This window comes from Parasteatoda tepidariorum, chromosome 9 (genome assembly GCF_043381705.1).
Source record: "Parasteatoda tepidariorum isolate YZ-2023 chromosome 9, CAS_Ptep_4.0, whole genome shotgun sequence".
In the NCBI taxonomy this organism is placed as follows: Eukaryota; Metazoa; Arthropoda; class Arachnida; order Araneae; family Theridiidae; genus Parasteatoda; species Parasteatoda tepidariorum.
Window position 1 is genome coordinate 3232065 of NC_092212.1, and position 25025 is coordinate 3257089.

General features: G+C 29.2%; 1 protein-coding gene across 1 annotated transcript; it reads right to left on the minus strand.

The window, feature by feature from the left end:
• Positions 1 to 2802: 2802 nt before the first annotated feature.
• On the minus strand, positions 2803 to 24050 carry LOC107457520 (phosphoribosyl pyrophosphate synthase-associated protein 2). The gene is made up of 10 exons (XM_043042589.1): positions 23648 to 24050; positions 21627 to 21679; positions 21463 to 21529; positions 20074 to 20246; positions 16273 to 16388; positions 14362 to 14449; positions 12348 to 12470; positions 9322 to 9392; positions 7750 to 7896; positions 2803 to 4678 (listed from the first exon to the last, which is right to left on the minus strand). The coding sequence occupies exons 1-10, from the start codon at positions 23722 to 23724 to the stop codon at positions 4520 to 4522; spliced, it is 1074 nt and encodes a 357-aa protein (XP_042898523.1). The 5' UTR covers positions 23725 to 24050; the 3' UTR covers positions 2803 to 4519.
• Between the last annotated feature and the right edge of the window lie 975 nt (positions 24051 to 25025).

The window sequence follows — 25025 nt, forward strand, 5'->3', positions numbered from 1 at the left end:
AGAATATTATCAACATTTTGATAAAAGTCTGCACAATGTGAAAAGCGGGATTTTTGAATCTTGTAAATATGAATCCCAATATTAGATTTTTAAATCCTGCAAATATTAATCTAGTCGTGATGTGTAGATTAAAATCTCCTAAATCTCGATGTGTGATTTTAAATTGCATGAATATGAATCGTGATGTGAAGTTTTAAATTGTGTGAATACAAATTGGTGAACATGTCGCTTTAAATGGCGTTAATGTAATTTTAAGGCCTGCTGAATTCATACCATTTACAGAACTTTAATTTGATGACATTACATCTCTAGGTAGTAGTAGTGGTGACTCACTAAAAAAAATGCCAATATTGATGAAAAATGTCTTAATTTCATACGTATGTGTTAAATATCAAATAAAGAACTCTTTTTTGAGAATCTAATTTTGTTTCTTTAATTTGAAAATAAAATTTTTTTATACAGCTCCAAATATTAAACATATAAGTAACTCTTTATAAACTACAGATATAAGTACGATATGGCGACATTTATCATGTATATACAGGGAAACCAACATGTGCTAATGCTTTTCTGTAGTAATAAACATAATTCAGAAGTAAAGTGTGAAAAATAAAAATGTCCAATTATTTAACTAACAAATTACATTTAGTTTTGGATACTAAAGCATTTAGTTCAATGCATAAAAATTTTTGTTAAGATATTGATTGAAAAAAAAAATTTTTTTTTGCTTATTCTAAAGTCAATTAGAAAAATTTTATGCAATAATAAAATTGTTAAAATATTTAGATTTCATGAAGTTTTCAAAATTTGAACTTGTAAAAATGTGGAAATAAAATCCATAGACATTATATGAAAAATCTAAAACAGTTGGTATCCCTGGTATTTTGATTTCCAAAAACATAAAAAGTAATTTAATAAAAAGGATAAAGTTAAAAAAATATATATATTGTAAAATAAAGATTCACAACAGCATAGCTGCTAACACAAAATGAAAAGAATTCAGCACATTTTTCAACACAATCAAAATTGTATAGAAACTCTGATAAAAAGCAACTATTTCCCACAATTTTAGATAATCATAGACTCTGGATCTAAAAATTTTTATGCCTATTGTGTTAATTTTGAATGATAAAAGATATTAAAGTTTAATGCAGATTTACTTTTTATTGAAGTTAGTAAAAATTATTTTTGTCGAAAACGTCAATTTTTTTAAAAATAAATATATTCTTACGAAAACTCATTTATACTATGTGAACATTTAAATAACTAAATATTAAAACAAATTTTATGGTTTGTTTCCAGAAAAGATAATTCATAATTTAAAAAAAAAATCTTTTATGGCCTAGTTAAATGTCAATAATTAACACAAAAGAGGAAAATTTTCATGAGTATGTGAATTAACATCTGAGTTGCAAAAATGTAATCAAAATGGAATATTCTTTTTGTAAAAAGATCATTTTTAAAGCTTCGAACTTAATGAAATGTCCATTCACATAGTTCAGAATTTTGATATGGGTCCTACAGACCTAATTTCTTTCTATATTGACAGCTTTATTTTTAAATTTCAATTTCTACCAGAGGCCGATTCACTGTATTTAGTAATAGCATTATTTTTATAAACTTTTAAGCAAGAAATATGTTGAAGGAAAATTAAGGACCTTTCTTTATTTTAAGTATATATATAAAAAAAGAAAAAACAAGTAGGTGTCAAAAATGTTCTCTTTGAAAAATCTAGTGGGTTAGCAGCTATGCATTAGTTTTTCATAGTCTAGAAATTGAAACAACTTGAAGAATAAATGAAAATGCCAGAGAAATATTTGTTAATATTGAAAAAAAAACTAAATTAAAAAAGAGAGTTAAATGTAAGTAGGAAAGTCCAGACAGAGACATGCAGTTTTCATTCAATCTGGTTAGCCTATATCTGGAGAAACACCCGGTCTCTAAAACTAGGGTTAAGGTTAATTCATTGCAAGACAAAAAAGAAAGATTAAATTAATACAAATTAAAATAGAAAATATTAGTTAAATTTGAATTTAATTGTACTAATAAAAGAACTAACAAGGTAATAAAAATCATATACAAAGTGTACATTCCTGCCAAAAAAATGCTTAACATTATTTTTCCAATTTCTGAAATACTACTTTAACGTATTGATAAACTCAACATAATGCATGGTATGAACCACATAGATTTTCATCAATTTTTTGATAATTTATACATTTTACTCATTTTTTTATGACAGTTGATTTCTACTTATGTCCACATAGTTTATTAAGTCTCAATAATTTAATACGACTTCATAGTATACCGCTAATTTCAAATTGTAACATTTGAGTAATCACTTTTTATTTTATTTTGACACGCTCAATTAGGGAAGATTCCACCATAAATCTATGTGATTTGCCGACCACTATTTTGGCAGCTATTGCTACAGATAACCACATGGTTGTTAATATCTTGAATTTTTAATACTCCATTATAACATACAATGAATTCTGAATCACACATTTGAGTAATTAATTCTCAACCCACTCGATTGGTCTGCAGGATTTTGTGAATCGTTTTTTCAGTAGTCATCACATGTTTTTTAAAATCTTAATGTTTTACTACAATAATATTTCGTCTTGCTGAACTTTGAATCGCGCATTTTAAGAATCTCTTTATTACAACTCTAATATGACAATTCACCCGTAAACAAACTTGGTTTATAAAATCTTGATTTTTCAATGCAATATTGTTTTGTACGGAAAATTTTGAAGAGTACATTTGAAAAATCACTTTTTGATGTACTCTATTTTTGACGATGTTATTGTCTCCGTGGTTGTGATAATCACATTTTCAACAGTTGTTGGTAAGAATTTCCACAACGTTTTTAAAATCTCGATTTCTTTTTTCGTATAATTCTATTATGATCCACGAATTTTGAATGCGTAATTTTTTTTTTTTGACAGGAGTAATATTTTTACGCTAGCCAAGAAGAAATGTACACAATTATTTTACATTGTAGTGAAATGCTGCCGTAGTTACAAAACTCCGGATTTTGTTTATGTTATATCCTCCCACAACAAATTTTTGTTTATTATTATTATAGCTGAAATCGGATAAAAATCATAAAAAAGAATTTCGTGGGTAAGCGGAGAACCGCCCTCTCTAATAGAAAAATTACAGGTAGTTTTATCATTTATTTTTGAAAATATTAAGAAACATTTTAATCGATCATCTAATTTTTAAAAGGTCTGCCTCCTTTTTGATTTTACAGGACATAATAGAGACAAGTTGGCGCAATTGGCAGGTATGTACATACAAATTAGATTAAGAAAAACAGATTACTATGAAATAACTATTGATATATAAATCTTATTATTTACAGCAATGGTTAAAATTGTATTAATAAGTAACATTAATTATATTTAGATTCAAGTAATTATCCAAAATGATTTTATACAAGCATATTAAAAAAGTTTTCAATTAAAAGTTACATTATCTCAAAACATCTTTTTCAAACGAAAAAAAGTTTTTATTTCTGGAATATAAATTCTTATAAATCTTTTACAATAAAAAAAGTATTATTTGGAATAGAGCTAATATACAAATTCAACGATAAGAAATACGTAAATGCATAGAAAAATCACAATAAATCAGATGAAAAAATTAATAGCACATTTTAAAACTGCTAATCATCGGTAAAATTGTTTTAAGTTAATTATTCTAGTTTCTTTATAACAGTTAAGCATCAGTAAAAATGCTTTAAGTTTCTTATTACATTTAAATAATTTGTGTTTTTCTCTACAGAGGAAAAAAAAAATTTCTCCAAAGAAAAAAAAAAAAAAACATTCTAAAATATCTTCAACAATTATAAACTATAAACTGAAACATAGCTATCCAACATTATCAATACTGGTCTAATTACCACCAAAAAAAAAAGGAAAAATGAAATTTCACAAAGACTCAAAGTTGACTTCCAAAGGCTGAGTAAAAGCTCGACTATCCGAATTTTGACTGAACAGAAAAGTCAAGTAACCAAAAGTTCGTAAAAAAAAAGAAAGACATGTAATTTCTTGAACGCTCACTTACGAGGACACAGTACCCAAAATATCGAAAATATTTTTTGACTACTTTGGTAGATTCAACTTTTTCTGCATGACATTCTAAACTTTTGAAACCATATCTATATTATTTAAAAAGCCATTAAGGATACTGCGCGGGTTGACAGTTCATTAAACATAAACAGACACGTCCCTTTTTCTGAGCTAAGCCTATGTTTATTCTTTATATTTCAATTTAGACAAGTTTCAAGCACCATTATATAAGACTTATTTTTATAAGGGTTGAAACTTTTGTAACTAGCATTTTTTACTGAAAATAAAGTAATGTATAGAATTCAGATTTTAAATTCTCAAATATCTGGAAATTGATAATCCCTCCATGTTCGGCATAGTGGAGCTTTTACTTTAAGTTTAATTATATCTTTACAAAATTAAAAAAAAAAATTAAGCAACATTTAAAAAGGGAATAAGGCCTAATCTTCAAGTGTGACATTTCTAAACAAGTAGGACATGGATTCTTTGTTGTGGATGCGACGAATAGCTTCAGACAACAAAACGCTAATGTCGACCGTCTTGATTTTGTGGCACTGCATTTTCTGTACCTCGTGGGGTACAGTGTTTGTAACCACCACCTAAAAAGATAAACAAGTAAATATATAAAAGAACTTATTATGTTAAGATTTTAAGTCAAATAAAAATGTTCCGTTCAGTAATCGGAAAAACCTTTTTATATAGTGAACTAGGATTACTTTATTACAAATGTAGTTAACTACAACTATTTTTGAAATGTAGTCATTACTTAGCAACTTTAAGAAGAGAAACTTTGTTGGAGAACTCAATTTTCACATAGGTTTAAAATGTTTGAATAATAAATTGCCCTATTTGAATACAAGGAAGTATGAAAAAATATTTATTCATGTTTATATGAGCTAGTTTGTTATTCCACCAGTAACTATTGTACTAAGTTCGTTATTTCAGTTAAGATATGACCAAGGTGATAAATTACTATCGACCACAACCTACAGTGAAACTTACACATAGAAAAATAATCTTGTGGATTGGTGAGCTTTTAATTCTTAGCACAGCTTGAAAAGCATGTTAAAGAAAATGGACACACAAAATGTGTTTCTTCAATGTTCAACCCAAACAAGATGAGGAATTTCAAACTTGCGTTTCTAAATAAGAAGCATGATCATTAAGGGACAAGTCCTCGGGTCAGAGTGGCTAGGTAAATTACACTTCTTTGTGTTCAGAATACTGAACAGTCAATTTAATTCAACTATTACTACTTTATAGGACTTGTGATAATAACTATTGAGTTTTTATTTTATATTTAATAACCGTCGTTGAACAGCCGACCCAATTTTGGGTTTATGGCTAGTAAGGTTTAACTCCATAGCTTTGTCATTTTGAACTAATCCAGAAGAGAAGGAAACTCCTGGATCAGTACCCCCAGAGGTATTGATTTGTTATGGGAACATGGAGGACTTTGCGACTCAAAGGATTTAACGTGCATCAGTTACCATTTACTACACAGTGAGTCATCGGCCGTCCTTAGTTCGAACCCACAAACTCTTGGGCATGAGCCCAGTGCCCTACCAACCAGGCTATTCCGGCCCAACTATTGAGTTTTTTATTTTATAACTGCCGAACAGCTGACCCAATTTTGGGGTTTACGACTACTAATGCTAAACTTTGTAGCCTTGTCATTTTGAACCCAATCCAATCCAGAAGACAAGAGAACTCCTGGATCAAGTATTGTGAGAAATTTGCCATTGTGGAGGATTTTTTGATGTAACTAGCCCACATTTGTGTTACATGGAGACGAAAACCACGAGAATCACCCACGGTTAGCCCGACGGCAAGAGGACTCTAACCCGCGACCCGCCTACCACTGAGGATATTTCACGTAAGCACTGTGTTCGGTGCAGGCCGGATAAGGGGATTTGCATAGACCGGCCATCACCGGGATCGAACCCCGGTTCACCTCATTGGAAGACGAACGCCCTATCCCCTGAGCCATCAGAGCTCTAACTATTAAGATTTCAAAAAAAAAAAAAAAAACATTTTTTAAAAAAGGCACAATGAGATTTAGGCAAATGAACATTATGACTCTGGAAGATAATATGGCTTTCTTTTTTTGTTTAAAGAGATATCTGAGAGAACTCAATATTAATAAAAATTACTACAGAGATTTATAACACCTACTGGATAGTCACTAATACAGCAGAGTGGCCACTCCCCACATAAAACAAAACTCCTTGAGATTTCCAGAGTCAAATTAAAATTTTTTAAAATTTTAATGATTTACATTAGTTGGTTTCTAATTGTAAAATCATTTAAATCCACATACATATTAATATGAATTAATGCCGAAAGCAATTTCAGAAATAAAACTGTTTAATTCTTATATCTTAATAGTTATGTTTCTTTCACAGTTAAAATTCTTACGACAATAAACCGAATTAAAGAAGTAGGCAAAATATTTCCATCCAAACTAAATATGTAAGAATCATAAGCATATTTAATTAAAAAGGTGATTTTAAAACTGTTTGTTTATTGTCTTAAACTTAATATTAAAATTTTTGAAAAAAAAAAGAAGGTTCATTTAATAGTTGGAAATAGCAAAATTATTAATTAGAATTATTTATTAAAATAGTACTGATGACATGAAAAATAAATGATTCTAGTACCATTCATTAAAAAATGATTATCTAAATTAAGTATTGTTGTTGTCATAGGCCAGGGGTGGCGAACCTTAATGCACCAACGTGCCATTTTTCTAAAAAATTGTTTAATGAGGTCATAGACGTGTCGTCAAATAATTTTGACTTCGTGATTATTGGGAAAATAATACAAAACAGTGTCAACTCAAAACTCTTTATTTAGTATGAAAATAAAATATATCTTGCAATGTTATACGCGTAATTCAACTTAAAGTGACATCAGTTTGACTTCTGTTATTGCAGATTAGATGACAAATAACTTATATTAGGTTGTAAGATGTTAGCTTAAGCAGGACTATAAATTTTTTTTGCTAGTCATTTACAGTTAGCTTGTTTTTTTATGGTTATTAATTGTTAATTCTTTCGTTAATAATTGTTTTTTTTATTTGTTTTTTGTGAACTTCAATTTAATTCTTAATATGCTTCATAGTAAACTTTGTGAGCGGTGGTGTGCCCAAAATATTGTGTCGCGTGCCATGAATGGCACGCGTGCCATTGGTTCGCCCTCCCTGTCATAGGCCATTAAGGTACTGGGGGAGAGATTGTTCTTGTTTTCCAGTGGCACCCTCTATGACCAAGAGTTAGACTTCTGCCACGCCCATTTATAGGGAGGACCCATTCATACATCCACAGATCGTAATTTTGACCTGAACCAGAGAATGATCGATCTCTAATCCAGTATCCCCAGAGATAGTATAAACCAGTTTTAATGTCTAATAATGGGCATAAGCAAACTAGAGTTGTATGTGATTTTCTCAGAGGATACTATTGGTATTTTCAAATTCCCTGATAATTCCAAGTATTCCCTTTTTCCAGAGAGAAAGTGACCAGCCTGAATAAAATAGCCTCGTATTGAACTCTTTGACTTAAATGTAGGAAATTAAAAAATTTTTGATAAAAATAGAAAAACACACAGGTATTTGGTACTGATCTCACTGATCAAAATATGGGAGTTTCCCGATAAAAAACAAACATACCTCATCTATGGGTGAGTCTTCGAGTAGCCTAGGTGCATCTGAAGAAAGAAGTCCATGAGTGGCCAAGACATAGATCTTGTAAGCTCCCCTCTCTTTCAGAACTTCTGCAGCCATAACAAAGGATTCAACATCATCAATCATATCATCCTGCACACAGTTTGATGAATCAGTAAACAACTCAAATAAAAATAGTATTGGGTAAGAAAAATAATAATGTCTTTAATCCAATCAATTCATACAACTTTTTAAGCAAATTTTTGAAGAAAAAAAAATCTGATGAAGAAGAGATCTTTTAATATTTTTTTTCTTCCCCAATGAGCTGCACAATCGGTCTTGCCAATGAGCAGACCTAGTGCGTTCTCCAGAGGTGGTATCCACTCTTTCAGGACCACCACAATGGGTGAGATACCGTTGGTCATGTTAATTTGGACGTCTAGTTTCTGCCACACTAGATGGCAGCACCGAGACTCTATTTGGATGCTAAAGTGCACTAGGAATTTAATTTTGCCGGAAATGCCAAGAGCCAATAAGGCACTCCAGGGATCTTTTACATGCCGCATAATCATACTACATGGCCGCTGAGGATTTTCTGCATCCCGAAAATCCGGTGTCTGGGCCGAGGATCGAACCCGCAGACTTGGGCTCAGAAGGCCGACGACAAACCAACTGCGCCACCCAGCCACTTGATCTTTTAATATAGTAAGTACAAAAATAACCCAAGTATGTCCAGTAAGTTAGTTTCTCTTTTATAAAGAATTTTCTCTCTAAAATTTTATTTTTAGAAAGATTGGTAGAAATTCACTAAGAGTTTTGATTTTTAATCTCACTAAGATAAAAGTTAACTTAGCAATAAGGGCTGTTCATGAAAAATGAGTTTTTAATTTTTTAATTAATTTTTTTGTGTTCCATCTCCCCCTATCACTCACTGAGAGTGATTCATTCATAAGTTGTGACTTACTTCAAAATAATTTCAGAAGATGTTATTTACACCATTTTTACGCAATAAATAACTTGAAAAAAATCTTGTTAAGATGTAAATGCTTAGGGCCAATTTTTGCTTAACACAAACAAAAATAGCTTTGCCATTACATTATCTTAGAAAACAATAATGATAGCCTATTATAATATGAACTTTTGCTTAGAACACAATAATATTGAACCTATTGAAAACAATTTAATCATCAGGGTTGGCATTTTGTATAGAAGAAACTGCACAAAATGGAAGATTTGCATCTTTATTTTGAAAGCAAAATTATAAAGTTATTTGGACAAAAATTTATAATTTAGTAATAATAATAATAAAAAAAAAACAGTCCTGCAACAGTTTAGCTATTGGCCAAGAGGAGGCAGAGGTTAATGCTCTTTAATTTTCTTGATCAACAACATAATGGTGTAAAGTGGTCAACATTGAGAACCATCTGCTTTTACTACTCAGCCAAGCTGATATTAATTAATCAGAAGCTGTGTGGAATCTTAGTCATTACTGAAGATAGCACCCAGTTATTTCACAATGGCAACATTAACCTCTAAGCCATCTCAGTTCCAAATAGAGACTTAAAAATGTTTACATACCACCATAATAGCAATTCTTCCACCTACATCACCAACTACATTAATTGGGGGTTTCTCCTTGGCTGCCAAAACTGAAACAAAAATAAATACAATATGTAAAAATAATTATATAAAATTTATTAAATTCAATCACCAAATGACTAATATATTACAAAAACAAACAAAAGCAATGAGTTACATATCATTTTAACAAACATAAATGTACACCTATTTCCTAATTGTTTTATAATTAAATTTGATATTTTACAATTTTAGATGATTTGCTTGCCTACAATTTTTAGAGTTTCACTACAACTTAAAACGACCCATTTATTGAAATTTTTATTCACTGCATTAAAAATCAATTCCATTTGTATCAATATCATCTTTCTTGATCAAATGATTCAAGAAATGAGTCCTGTTAACAGAGATGCTAACTTGCTCCGGACAGCAAATATATATTTTAAATTGGTAGTTTATCAATTGTGATTCTTGGTTTAATAAATTCAATTTAGTAGATTTTTATCCACCACTATTTCTAAACAATTCGTAGGCTTATATGTTTCACCACTTTATATTACTTACGTCGTGGTATACCTTTTAAAAAGCAAGCAGAAATTGTCAAATATTTGCAAAATTTATTTTGTAGTTATCTACCGTTTTACTAATTATTTAGGCTTGTCCGGAGCAGTTGGCATCTCTGTGTTAAGTCTGAAAAAGGCTTGAAAAGTACTTTGAACTATGTCCATAACTGAAATTCGAAGCTTAATACTTGTAACAGACTGAATATAACTTATTACTGGATTCTTTTAAAATTAGTAAATAATTCAAACATTTTTGATGCTGCCATCTGGATGTTAAATTTTAAAATAATTTTTTTTTCACATGCTTTCATAAATCAGTTTTCAAAAAAAAACGGCACACTTGGAAATGAGATGTACCACTATATTCTATAAATTGCAAGAGTGGAAAAAGAATTTTTTCTGTTTATTCTGAAAGAATTTGGAAAGTACTGTTGATTTTCTTAAAATAAATTGTTTTACAGCAACTGTATGCAAAATGGTGCACTTTGCTGCTGTCATGCCCCAACACTATTAGAGGAGGTTCAGTGTTTAGAACTTAATGGAAACTAAATTTAGATCTTAAATGCAAATGATATATCTCCTTGAATAAACATTCCAGTAAGAGAGTCATACAATTTCAAAGTATTTGATTGTGCGTGTCTTCAAAAGTCAGAAAAATACTTTTAAAAAAATTAAGTACTTTAAAAGGTTGATTATTGCTTGTAAATTGATTTTTTACAAAAATATTTTTTTTAAAATTCATTGAGCCACTAAGTTGCTACTCTACAATGTAGAGTTAACTCAAGTCCAGCATTTGTGTTGTCTTAGAGTTTAATATATTTTTCCTTTTTCGACATTCCAAAATTTTTAAAGCACAATTGTTTTTGTAGTTTATATATCTGGTAATTGTACACAGATCAGTAAAAGAGGAGGACAAATTTATTTTGCTAACATAATTTTCATTTGGCTTATGCTTTATTCTGCGGATTAGCCGAATTGTTCAGAAGTCACTAAGAACACTGTTCCAGAGTTTTACTAAATTTAATATTTTTTTAAAAATATTATTGATACTATATGTGCTCATTAATTATGTGATGTATTTATTTAAAGTACTAGATACTTTTAAGTACTAAGTGCAAAATATGAAATGTATTGATACAAACCCATCTACAATATGAACTCATTTTATGCCCCTCATACACAAAAGATAAAAAAAAAATTCTAAATAGAAATGCAAAATAATAAATAAAAAATCAAGGACAATTTTTAATTTTATGTGTGGATAGAGTGTCAATAAAATTGATGAAGCTCTTTTCGATAGGTCTTATAAACCTTACTGGCATTATGATGTACAATGAAAAGTCCCACATCCAAATTCATCAGAATTTCAGCAATAAATAGTTTTAAAAGTAGTGTTTGCTTGATAATAGGTTTTTAAGATAAACAACATCAATGAAAAATTGATTGATAATTAACAATGATTCAATGCAACATTTTTGAATGACTTTTTGTTAAGTAAAAAATGTTTTCTATGACAAAATATCTTTAACAAATAAAAAAAAATTATTAAATGATTGTTTGAACTTTCCCTTTCACGAATAAAGACTTTCTCTTTTCCATTTGGTATGAAGAATTAGCCTGACAGATAATCAGATAAAAATAACAAAAAAAAACAAACTTAAATTTTCAAAAGTATATTAATCTAATTTAATAACAAAAAAAAAAATGTAAAACAAGGAACAGAATTGTAATTAATTAATATTCATGTTTTATATTTCTCGCCAAAGTTTGTTATTCTTTAACTGCATTTGTCTTTTCATCAACTCTATTTTTGTGAATCAGAATATACATTTAGTTTAGTTATCAGAAAAAGAGCAAAAAGAAATAAATAATAATAATAAAAAAAAAATACTTTTTTTATAAATGCAGACAGCTGTTTCGGATGCTCAAAGGGCAACCTTCATCAGTGCAACAGAAAATGCATATAATATTATAATAATATTTTTGTGCTCTTTAATGTTGTTTACCTTAGTTTGTATTTTAGCACAAAGGTCGCCCACTTGTGTATTTACTTTTTTTAATAGATTGCAAGTGTAAATGTTTCTTCCTTTCTTTTTTTGAAAAATGAAAGGAAATATTTTTAAAAAGTGTTTGGAAAATAGAAATTTCCAGTTTATGGTCTTTTCAACGACTATTTTTGTGTGTTTCTTGACACAGAATGTGTTTAGTTTAGCTATCAGAAAAGAGAAAAGCAGCAAGAATAAATAAATAAATAATAATAAAAAAATAAGAATATTTTTACTAGATTGTAAGATTTCTTTTTCTTTTTTGAAAAATGAAAAGAGATTTGTTAATTTTGATTTTTAAAAAGTGTTTGGAAAATAGACGTTTCTGATTTATGTAAACCAGACTAAAGTCCAGGTACGGAACTGTACACCGCATAAATATTCATAAGTATCAACATAGTGTGCATGAATAAAAGACCTGGCATAATATCCAATCCAACATCCATTGTCCTGGAGACAGCTACTATAGGAGGCGGAGAGTATCTTCCATCCACCATGTCTGACTCAGATTCCTTCTGCTCACCATGAATAACTGCAATACCTGGAATTTTTAAAAGGGTGAAACAATGGAAAACCATCTCTGCATCAAAAATTGCACTATTTTTAATTTTAAACAGCATACTGTATGTTGTGCGTAATGTCAAATATTAAATATAACTTTTCTCATGTATTTTCAGAAAACTAGAAAAAAAAATATCCGAGAAAAAATATCCTTTTATATCCCATATGTACTTTTATAGCATACCTGCCAACTTTCACACTTTCCGAGAATGGATTTTCAGAGTGGTTGTAAAACAATAAATGAAAAACAATCGGAAAACAATTGATCCCGTTGAAATTCGCTTGCGCAAGGATTATTATGCTTTGATATATTTATTGTAATTATTTACATGTAGTGGTGGTCAAACTCATTTATAATTATCATTATAATTCAAAAAGTTAATTGGAATAACCTGAGTATTGATACCACTTTAAATATGAAAATAAAATTTTCCGGAAAATCCGGAAAAGTTGGCAGGTATGGTATAGACAACTATAAGCTAACAAAAGTAGTAGAGTTCCAATAGTTAAAAAAATGAACATTAATCATTTTTAGAGTTATTAATGCCAATGTTAAAAGTTAAATTAAAGCAAATTCTTTCTAATTTTAGTGCATTAAAATGATGCATTTCTAAAAAATTTTTTCTTTAGAACAATTCAATGCAAAAAGTATCCATTCTTCTAGTTAAACTTAGCAGTTGTAACACTTTGAAATTTACAAAAAATCTACCAAAACTTTAAAAAATATATATATATAATTTAACACAATGAAAACTAAAACAAAATTGACATTCATTGACTCTATTTAAAATTTTCTTGAGAAGTTTTGAGTTCTCATCTAAAATAAAAGATATAAAGAGAAACAAATTTTGTTTATCTCTTTCTGATATAGCTATAATTTCCAATTAAAAGTAATTATTGTTCATTATATTATTTTATAATAGCATATATTCATACATTTGCTTAACATGTCTGACAATATATTAACTTTACTGTTACAGTACAGAAACTTTTATCTGGCATTTGAAAAACCTGGATTCTGCTGGGTTTTTCCATCATTTTGAAATAAAATAATTGAGGCAGAATGAGGAAAATTCAGTCATCTTGGAAGTTGAGTAGAGAGAAAGGTGTGGGGTCTTTGATTTACAAAGGGGGAACGCATTACACATGCCTTGATCATGCCCTAAACAACGGATAAATATTTTCGAGTGGTAGTTTTATGATGTGATTCTTAGTTTAATAAATTCGATTTATTACTTAATAATTCAAAGGTTTAAATCACCACTTTATTATTTTATATGTTAAACCTTTTAAAAAGTAAACAAAATTAGCCAAATATCTTCAAATTTTAGTTTATGGTTATTTACCATTTTTTGAATTATTTCGACGTGTCTGGAGCAGTTGGCATCTCTGATATTACTGATAACATTTTAATATATATTTTTTAATGATTTCAAACGGTATTTAAGTTTTTTTTTCTTTAAACATTTAGCTATAAGAGGGTAAAAATATGACGATTAACACTAGAGAAAATTTCGCAAATGTATGGATTATGCATCTGTCAGTAAAACTGCAAGGACTTACTATAAAATGTCATTGAAAAAAGATTAAATTAAAAATATTTAACTTTAATGAAATCAAATTCTTCATTAAAAAAAACTAAGAAATATTTAGCAATAAATATCACAGTAAGCTGAATAAATTAAGTTTGAATGAGACATTTGGTATATTTCCTTATCTATTTGCTCTTTCTCATTTAGTGTGGAATAAAGCAAAATATTAGGAATACCTTAAATATGTTTTACCGATTAATTAAATAAAAAACATAGCAAAATGTATATAAAAATTGCAAAATATTTGTTCAAAAATAAAGTAATAATCTAGTTTAGTACCTAATCTAAGTCTTTCAGCATAAGAAGTAGCCTTTTTAGCAGAGCCTGGATTTCTTGCAACAATCACTGCATTTCTGTAATCAGGTATCTGGGGAAAGAAATACAGAATTTCTTTCAAATATGGAAAATAAAAAGCAAAAATGCAATTACTGATTATGTTCTCTATATATTTAATATTTAAATGCATGGGTGCAGTCAATGGGAAAATATGTATGTCAATAAAAAATACACAAGAATTTCTTTTTTTAAAATTTTTATAAAAACATATTGATTGCATAAATAACAATCACTTCTTGAGTTCTACAAATTTACTTTGTATAATAATATAAAATTTTTATATAAACATATTGCTTTCAAGCATAATTAATAGTTATATAAATAATTGTAACTCCTAATGAAATTGTCAGTCTAAGAATTTAAGTTGCATTCGGAAACAATAAAAATTTTGATAAAATTAATGTTAAAAAAGTGTTATGCAAAAGTTGCAAGATAAAGAGATATGAGGTTTTAAACATGCAATGCAGATCTATATCACTATGCATTTAAGGGGTAACAAAATTTATTTGTACTTACATTAAAAATATAAGCAACTACACAATGAACACGAATTTAAAATAATTATACAATTTAAAAAAAAAAGAAACTAAATTCAAAAGAATTAACAACTTATAAATTGAGAATAAATCGATAATTTGCGACAATTTATAAAAATATGTAACATTAGTGCACAAAAATTAGACATTTGTTGCTATTAAAAAAATATTTATAAGGGGCCGTTCAAAAAGTTTGTACACAAAAATGGAGAAATTTCAACTCCCTCCCCCCTTCGTACATAAGGTCTTACCCTTAGAGTATGTAAATTTTATTAGTCTATCCCCCTTTTTCATAAAAATTTAAATAATTATGTTTTAAATAAAATTACAATATTTTTGTGTTTGCAATTTTTGATTTTGCAAGACAACATTTTTTGAGAACTGATTCTCATTCTAAGAAGTGGTCGCTATGTGAGAAAAAAAACAAGAACAAACATATGTATAATACATGTGTATGAAAAAGTCAAATTTAAGTTTGGTGTATGCTTATAATGTATGTACTTTGTTTGATACCTCCCCCCTCCCCATCCTACAAAACCATACAAAATAGCACATCCCCTACCCCCTTCGGGATGCACATACTTTTTGAACGGCCCTATCAACTAAAAGCTAATTTTATACTTTATAATGATTTTTTTTTAAAAATCAATAACAACATTAACCAAATTTATAAAAATCTAGCAATTTTGAAAATAGTAATAAAAGGAAGAAAAAGAAGGGAGAATAGTCTTAAAAAAAGTTTTTATTCACCCACTAATATGAAAAAGAATTTTGAGTGCTTTTTGAAATAATAAAGTAATAAAAAAACCGTTAATAAAGAAGAAAAAAAAAGGAAGAAGAATGGACATTGAATCCATTGAGGTGAACTGGGTTCGAATCTCAGTGATGACTGGTCTATATCAAATCTGCATCCGGCTTGCACCGACCGCAGTGCTATGAAATATCCTCAGTGATAGACGGATCATGGATTAGAGTCCCCTTGCCGTCAGGCTAACCGTTTCTCGTGGTCTTTCATTCCACATAGCGTAAATGCAGATTAGTTCCACCAAAAATTCCTCCATGAAGGCAAATTTCTCCCCATACTTGAGACAAGAGTTCCCTTGTCTTCTGGATTGCTTCCAAAATTACAAGGTTACATAGTCGATTAGCAGGCGTAAACTCGAAAATCGGGTCAGCTGCTCAATGATGGTTATAAAATAAAATTTCTGTATGGAAAAAATTAAGCTTCATTTTACCATAAAAAAACTGAAATTACATGATAATTTTTGCAAGAGAAGCAAAGAGCATGAACTAACTAAACATTTTTAAAAGTACTTACGCTTTCTTGGATGTACTGCAAGAGGAAAGGTGATGCTCGCAAATTGTCTACTGGAATATCAAAGAAGCCTTGTACTTCCTTTGAATGAAGATCCATTGTAATAAGGTGAGTCAATCCTTTAATACATTAGTTAGAAACAATTACTCAGGATATTGAGATTTATAGCTTTTAAGAGAAATTACTATTGAGGAAGAAAAAAAATTCAATGAGCAAAATAAATGTGGTTGAATGAAGAATAATTGTTAAGCTTTTTTTCCTGCATAATTATCATTCATTAGCATAGGTAAGTGATAAACAAACCTAAGAAAACATTCAACAATTTGGGGCTTATGTGATTCAAGCATGTCAAAAATGGTAGTAGAGATGCAAAGAAAAAAGAAAAAGAGAGAAACAAATCTTAAGTGAAAACTAAATTAATTCTGAGAATTAAATGATGCCCCTGCTTATCTGTAAGGCAAGTGTTGAATCATATATGACTTCAAATTTTGATTTCAAAATATCTCCTTTTACTCAAAATTTTTTGGATTTGCTTATAAATAAATGAGCAATTCTAAAAAATGCATAATAGATGGATAAAGAGATAGAGAATTTATTGTCTGCTCAATACTAGATATTTTTTTCTTCATAATTTTGAGACTAGCTTTCCTGTTCTTTCTTTCAATTTATTTATTCAGTTATTCCTTTTAAATTTCACATCTTGGACTGTTTGGGACTTTCCAGAGAGGACATTTACTCATCCCCCCCTTTGGTCCTGGTTCTCGATTTCCTTAGGGTCAGCGGTCTGATGAACCAGGTCTGACTTTGTCAGGCACTTGGAGGATAAGAAACAAACGCACAAATTTCCGAGACATTATTTGAAGTAAGCTTATTTTAATTCACATAGAATTTCGTAATTTTTAAACAGGGCTAAAAAGTTTTGCATTAAGAAAAGATCCAGTTTCCAGTCTAAAAGAATTACCGACAGAGATTATTGCATCACAATAATTTAAATAACTTATTAATATAACTAATATAAAGATTGTAAATTTTTACCCTGTGATTTGCAATTGTGATTTCAAATGAAGATTGAGCCAGCAAAATGAAGATTAGGTCAGTTTTTTCATTTTATATTTTATTATTAATCTAATGTAGGGTGGGAGCAGACCTTTTTTGAGTTAAGGTTCACGTGCTAGTAGATTGACCAATGAAGGACTGAATGTTTAAATATTTAGACTGTCATGTAATTCAGTGTTCATTCTAGACCTTAAAAATGGCAGGCCGCTAGAAACTGGAAAGGACAGAATTTCCCCTTAAAAGAGAGCACCTATCACAAAACTCACAAATAATGAGAATTTAAAGATCTTTTTTTAAGATAATTAATTTAAATATAAAATAATTCTACAGTTAAATTCACAGATTTTTCAAAATGATAGTAATTCCTGAATTTTGAAAATGTTTTGTGTCGTAATTATAACTTATTAAAAACATTGTGATTTCAAAAATGATGACAAAATGAAAGAGAAAATGATAAGTAATTGTAATAACTACCGAAAAAGCGATAGAAAACTAATGTGGACTTTCGCTGAAATCAAGCATGTGAAAAAGTGATTACTAAAATATGAATTTCACTAGCCATAACATTGTATTAATATTACCAGAATAAAAAAACCCACATGGAAATTGTCAAGAAATAACTAACAGCTGCTGAAAAAAATATTCATTAACGTGGATTTACAATAAAATTTATCTAGTTTGAGCATGTCAAAATACTTTAAATCGAAAAACTAACTTGTCTTAATAACATTGAATAAAACTTATCAGAATAAGAAAAAGTAAGTGGAAATGCCCAGAAGCAATGCGGATTAACGATGGATTTGTCTTGAATCAAATGCCTTAAAAAGCAATAACTCAAATTCTAAACTCTCGTGTCGTAATAATGTATTAAATATATCAGATTTTGTCAAACCACATGTAAAAGACCGAAAGCACGATACGCAACAGCCGAAAAACTATCGCCAAACACCGTCAATTATGAAGGAATCATCACAAATTGAATGCCTGAAAAAGTGCTAACCTAATTCTGAACTCTAAAACATTGTATGAAATCTTATAAAAATATCGGAGAAAATAGAAAAAACACGTGCAAAAGGCTGCTGAAAGAATATCTAGCATTGTAGAATCGACACAAAGTCTACACACGGAGCCTGAATGACCCAATATCATCCGATGACTGGAAATTACGATGGAATTGCCACAAATCAAATGTAATAACATCTTATTAACAATATCGGACTTCAAAAACTCAAGTGAAAGGGGTCGATAAAATGACAAACAACTGCCGAAAAGCCTATAATAAAACGGCGAGAAACTGTAGTGATAACTCAAATTTGAATTTCGAACAGCCTACTAAACATATCAGTATTTAAAAAACCTTGTAAAATGACTGAAAAAATGATTAATAGCTTCCAAAAAAGCCATTATCAAACGCAGTGAAATTGTGATCGAATCCTCACGAATGGAACTCGTCAAAGAGTGATAATGCGAGTTCGGATTTTGAATGTCATACGAACAATCTATTTAAAATATTAAATTTGAAAAACCATATAAAAAAGGCCGAAAATCGCAAATAACTTCCGAAAAATTTATCATCAAACGACCTGAAATTAGGATGGAGTTGTCACGAATCAAATGCTTCAAAGAAGTGATAGATGAAGTGCAAAATGTAGATGTCAAAATAACGTATTAGAGATATAAAACCATAGGGAAATGGTAAAAAAAAAAAAAAATAAATGATTAATCACAGCCAAAATACCATCTATTAATGCAGAAAAACTATCAGAAGATCACATGGATTTACCAAAAAATGGTGCAACCTTTCCTTCCTTTAATATGTCAGACGTGTAATCAGGTTCATAGGGCAGAATTTTTTAGTCAAATGGCAAACAGGGTGCTCCGCAAACCCCACTTAGAAAGAACCATGTAGTAAGTTTCAAATAAACATCAGAGTTATTGGCACTAAATTCTTTTTTTTATCACATATGTTACTTAAAATTAAACACTTTTACATTCAATTTCATTTTAAATAAAAGAGTGCAACTGATTACTTGAAAAAATATCTTAAAATAAAAGAATTTTTCTTCTCCGGAATTTACATTTTCGTAGCATATTTGTTGGACCACTGAAATGCAATTTAAATTTCATTAATTTTTTTATTAATAGCTGTTTAGCATTTTGGTACACACCCACAGATATATATATAAATATATATACACATGCAAAATTAAATTTATATATATACTATCTGATATATATATATATCAAAATTATATATATGACCTCTGGTGTAGATGGTTACAAAATTTTATTTTTCAGTTAACAATGAAATAATTTTATGAATAAAATGAATTTATATTCTTAGTAATTTTTCATTTTATTTCATATAAATATTCTTCCTTACCCTCAACATAAAATATGATACATTTATAGTAAATATATATATTTATATTGTATAAAAATAATGCCAACACCCATCTCATTTCTTAAAACTTCAAGATAAAATCTTGATTTGCATAAAGCAATAAGAATTTAAAGGTTAAAAAAAGTTCAAATAGTTTTTAAAAGTATTTTGCCTCATAATTTTTTTTTTAATGTAATAGAGATTACGGAATAAAGCAGAGGAAATGTGTGCAAACAAATCTAATCTTTCAGTTACAGGTACTTTGCATGAGTGACAAAATTTCCTCAATTTCTATCCCCAACAGCAATGCAAACAAATTAAACTGAAGGGCAAAAAAATTGAAGGGAATTAGAGATGAGTATTACCTGAATTACACATCATTTTAGCCAAGAGCTTGGATACAATGCAACCACGTTTTCTCATTTTGCTCTGTTTGCTGTAAGGCAGGTAGGGTATAACTCCAACTATTTTTCGAGCACACGAAGTCTTGCAAGCATAGGCCATAATCAACAGTTCCATTATGTTGTTATTTACGTCTCTAAAAGGGTGAATAGTAAATTAAATCAACCAACAAAGCTCTTGTTCTCCTTATTATTATTTTTTTTAAAAAAAAAAGTTTAGAAAAATTGATTTTATAAGGTTTAAATCAGATCAGATTTTTTAAAAGATTCTTTAAAAATTCAAATTTATAATCAGATAAATATTACAATTATATATGCATAAACCTAATTAAAATATTATTAGAAATAAATCATAGCATTACATTTCAAATAATATTAATGTCTTAATAATTATTTTGTAGTAATATAGAACTCATGTAAATGATTGATTCAAATTAAATGAAATAGAAATGTAACAACTATCAACTACTGGAAAACAAGTTAACAAATAAAGTATAAAAATCAATTTTGTATTTATCTTTTAATAATTTGAAAAGACAAAATGATAAAGGCTTCTTATTTATTTGACTAAACAAATAATATCATCAGATCTTCTAAAAGGAGTTTTCCTCCTAGCCGACATGTATAATATCACAATGTTTTAGATCAACTGATGTAAATAACAAATGTTAACGTTAACATTTAAAAAAAGTAAACTACAGAGACATGACATAATCATTTATAAAGATGACATAAATCATTTAAGACTTTAAATTTTGAAAAATTACAAATTTTGAAGCAAAATATTAATTTGCACTTCAAATGATTTTTCATAAATTGAAAGAAAAGTGATATTGAGAAGATGATAAACTTGCTGACTTTTGATACATATTTTAATCTTTGTATTTATAAACATCCCTTTGTATCTATAAATCATAACATCCGAAAACAAACATAAATTATAAACATCTTTGTATTTATAAATAATAAACATTGTATCTATAAACACGCTGATAGACGGAAGAAAAAATTATAAAACAAGGAAAGAGCTACATTTCCAATCAAAGCTTTTGATTAAAACTGATCTGATATTTGCAGCAAGAAAAAACAGCTTTTGATACTCAGATTTGTTTTTTTTTCTTACTGCTGAAAAAAATTATGAGAGATAAATAGAGGGAAATTTTTTTTCTTCTCCCTTTTAAAATTTTGTTTAATTCTGCAAACATAAATTTACTATTTTATTTCATTTTTCTAGATAAAGAATTACATATCCTGGTCGACACATGCTCTCTCTTTAAAATTAACACTTTAAGATTTTTGGCATATTTCATGCGCTATAGCACGCTGAATCACTAATAAACGAGTTTTACTCACTTAGTTCCCGTTTGCAGAATATAAACATCTCGGCCACGGACAGATTCTCCAATATCCACAAGGGTTTCTACATAAAATAATCATTAAGAGAATATTTCAAAAATAAATAAAAAGGATATTTTAAAATCTGAAGACATGATTCTCAAGATGGATACAAATCATACCTCTGTTAGCTGCATGGATAACAGAACAGTTGCCAACTCTAATACCAAGTCGTCTGTAAGAAATATGAAGGGAAAAAAAATTATAGGTTATTTTACATTAAAAATATGACTGAAATTTAAAGCTTCGGGAGTGTATGTTAATAACGTTTGTTTGGATAACACACTTTTAAGTCATAAGATTAGTTTTTCCTTAAACAAGACTTGATTTCTAAAGTTGCACATAAATAATTTTTACCAAAAAAGGTGTTTCTATTGATAGGTGGGAATTAGGAGTGAAAAGGTAAGGATGTCACTAATTCAGATCAAATACTCAACTCTGATCAAGAGACTACTCGTTTTGCAAAATACAAACTAATCATTTGGATATTAAACAAAAAACATGAAATTCTAAATAAATTATATAAAACATAATTGAAATGAATAATGTATAAGTTCACTTTTATCTCTCATCACATTTATTATTCTACCAGGAAAAAAATATTTTGAAATAAAAAACGTCAAGTACAAATTTTAGGTCTAATATTTTTAAATAAAATATACAAGAATTCTTATAAATAAATGTGATCGATGATTTCTTGAAACTTCTGGACCTGGGATTTCCGGAAACTTCCGGTGACGGTTAGCGAAAAATCCGGATTTTTTCCGGAGCACTTTCACTTTTGAATATAAAAAGCCTAAAATAGAATTTTAAATTGAAAAAATAAATAAATAAATTAAGTTTAAAAGATAATTCGCTCTAGAAATGATGCTATTTCTTTCATTTTCTGAAAGAACACTATAATTCTTAAAGAAATACCTATAATAAAATTATTTTATATTTTAATAGAATATGACAATGAGTGGGGATTTTGCTACTAATTTAGATATTCGGCACAGTGGAACATTGTGAAATTGGGAGGTGGTAAATTTTCCATTTTAAAAATTAGAATTTTCGGCCACCTATACCCATGACTTTCTATGATTTTTCTTTAAAAAAATAGTTAAAATCATACCTAATTTTGTTCAATACCGAAATCCATAACTTTCCAGGTGTGCAGATAGCCTGCATGTACAAGCTCTGATATGGGAACATATCCTATACGCCATACATTTCAGAGAAGGAAGGGTGGAAATCCCTCTTAAACATATATTAACAAAATAAAATTTAAATGATAAGTGTTTATTTGCATTTTAAGAGGAATTGTTACATAAAAGCATGTATTCAGTTCTACTTCTTTATCATTAAATGAGCATACTTAAAAAATAAAAGTGGTTAGTTTTAAATTGTTGATTGAAAAAATTAATAAAATATTATGAGATAATTTGGAATGATGTAGTATGTTTCAATGAAGGTCAAAATTACGTTTAAATGTATTGCTTTAATAAACTCCTCCCCCCCCCCAAAAAAAAATGGCTTAACTAATGTCTCCTAGAAAAGAGAAGGTCTCAACACAGGTTATCATAAACAAGAAATTTGATCCTTTAGTAGTCCAAACGTAATGACATCTTTCGTATTTTTACCAGCTGCGCATCCTTAGTAGCCCGAATGTAGTGACATGTTTATTATTTTTCCTCCACTTAACAGTTTATGTTCGTTATGTCGGATTATTAAATTGATCCGTGCTAAGGCTTTTTCTCATCTAGGAGGTGTTGGTTTACCCCCCCAACAAACTATATTTTTAAAGAAAAAAAATCTTATTTTTTATCTCCCGCTATTTCTATCATAAATTGCTTGACAAAAGAATTTATAGAGATTTTGTATTTACAGAAAGTTTGACATTTTATCCAAGTTACTACCCTTCGAGTTGGTCCATTTCCGTGATCTTTTTTTTAGTTTTTCTCGGCCCACTGTCCGAAAGTCATTAGAACTTGGCGATTAATTTTGCCTAGATACAGATAAGAGAGTATTCTATGAAATACATAGAATGTTTATAAAACTTTGTAAAGTTTTACTTGGAGCTGACAGTTGCATATAGAACAGAAGGTAAAGAGTTTAATTAATTTTTGGAATTAATTGTAATTAATAATATTAAATATCTTACCCTGCTATTTTCTGGGCTAAATCGGGATGAGAATTACCCGCCAAAATAATAATATCGGTAGAGCCTGGAATATTCATCCTTGACTAGCCTAAGTTAAAGACAATCTTTAAGAAATATCTTATCAAGTGAGGCGATTAAAGTCCACGTGATGTAGATGTTTAAAAGGACTGTAAATTTTACTAGGAAAAAAAAAACAAGCGAACGGATCAAAAGAGTAAAAAAAAAGATAAATAATGTCGTAAGAAAAGAAATTAGATGAAAAATTCAAAAGTTCTCAAATACTACGTAATATAGCATCATATAATGCAAAATGTATTCATTTTATTCGGTCATTTCGGAAGGTAAACAAAACAAATTTGGCCATCACCACAATCAGTTAATTAACCTTATGGTGAAATTTTCTATCTAAAAGTATAGCTTTTTCGCTTTAATCATACTCACCATAGGAAAAAGATTAAAGCCTGGTAATGATTTTAAGAGCCATTCACGCTTTACGTAAAAAACGCGTATAAGAATTTGAAGATGCTACTGAGAACCTGATTGATGAACTGCGGGTTCGATCACCGGCCCAGACACCGGATTTTCGGGATGCAGAAAATCCTCAGCGGCCATGTCGTATGNCAACCAGGAAATAATAAAAAAAAAAACCTGATTGATGAATCATCAAGATTCATTCGACTCTCCGAATTCGCGCAAGTGCATTTTTCGAAAGTAGCGTGAACGGTTTGAGCTTTTCAAAGAGACCTTTCTAACAGCATTTTGTAATTTTTGCTACTAACAGTGACCACTTCAAGAAAAAAGAAATTTTAACAGCGTGCTTTCCGTCGTTGGAGAATTCTCACTAAAAATTACACACGTACATGCGGGTACCCATTGCATCTGCAGGAGCACTCAAGTGATTTTCTGTGCAATTTTCCAAACTTGAAAATTGAAAGAACATTTTTACAATGGGGTTAAATGAATGAAATGATTTTCTCTGCCAGTTATCCATTATTGAAAAATTAAACAGAAAAATTATAATTCACACACTCAACATTGTAAATTTTCAAGCGTTCAGTTTATCAAAAAAACTCGTTTTTGAAATGTTGTGGCGTTCATCGAAGTCAAACCAGAAAAAAAAAGCATTTGACCAATTGGTAACCAGTGATCGTAATAATGCTATCACAATTTTTTTTACATTTTTTTTCTTTTTAAACAGTATTGTGCTGATGAAGATCTTTTGACTCGGACCCCAGAAAGTACTTCTGACCTCCAGCCATCTAAAAAGAATTTTCTGATCTCCTGTCGCTGTGTCACTGATACATTTGGAGCATCACCATAACAGTGGAGCATCGCGAACCCCATTGATCTCAGAGCATCACATTATATTCCAGAGCAT

What these genes read in the sequence shown, in the direction of transcription:
- LOC107457520 (XM_043042589.1), bottom strand. Translation starts at nt 23,724, where the DNA reads ATGAATATTCCAGGCTCTACCGATATTATTATTTTGGCGGGTAATTCT. An exon ending in TTAGCCCAGAAAATAGCAGG is followed by an intron (nt 21,680 to 23,647) that starts GTAAGATATTTA and finishes TATTTCTTACAG; the next exon opens with ACGACTTGGTATTAGAGTTG. An exon ending in GAAGAATTGCTATTATGGTG is followed by an intron (nt 7,897 to 9,321) that starts GTATGTAAACAT and finishes AACTGTGTGCAG; the next exon opens with GATGATATGATTGATGATGT.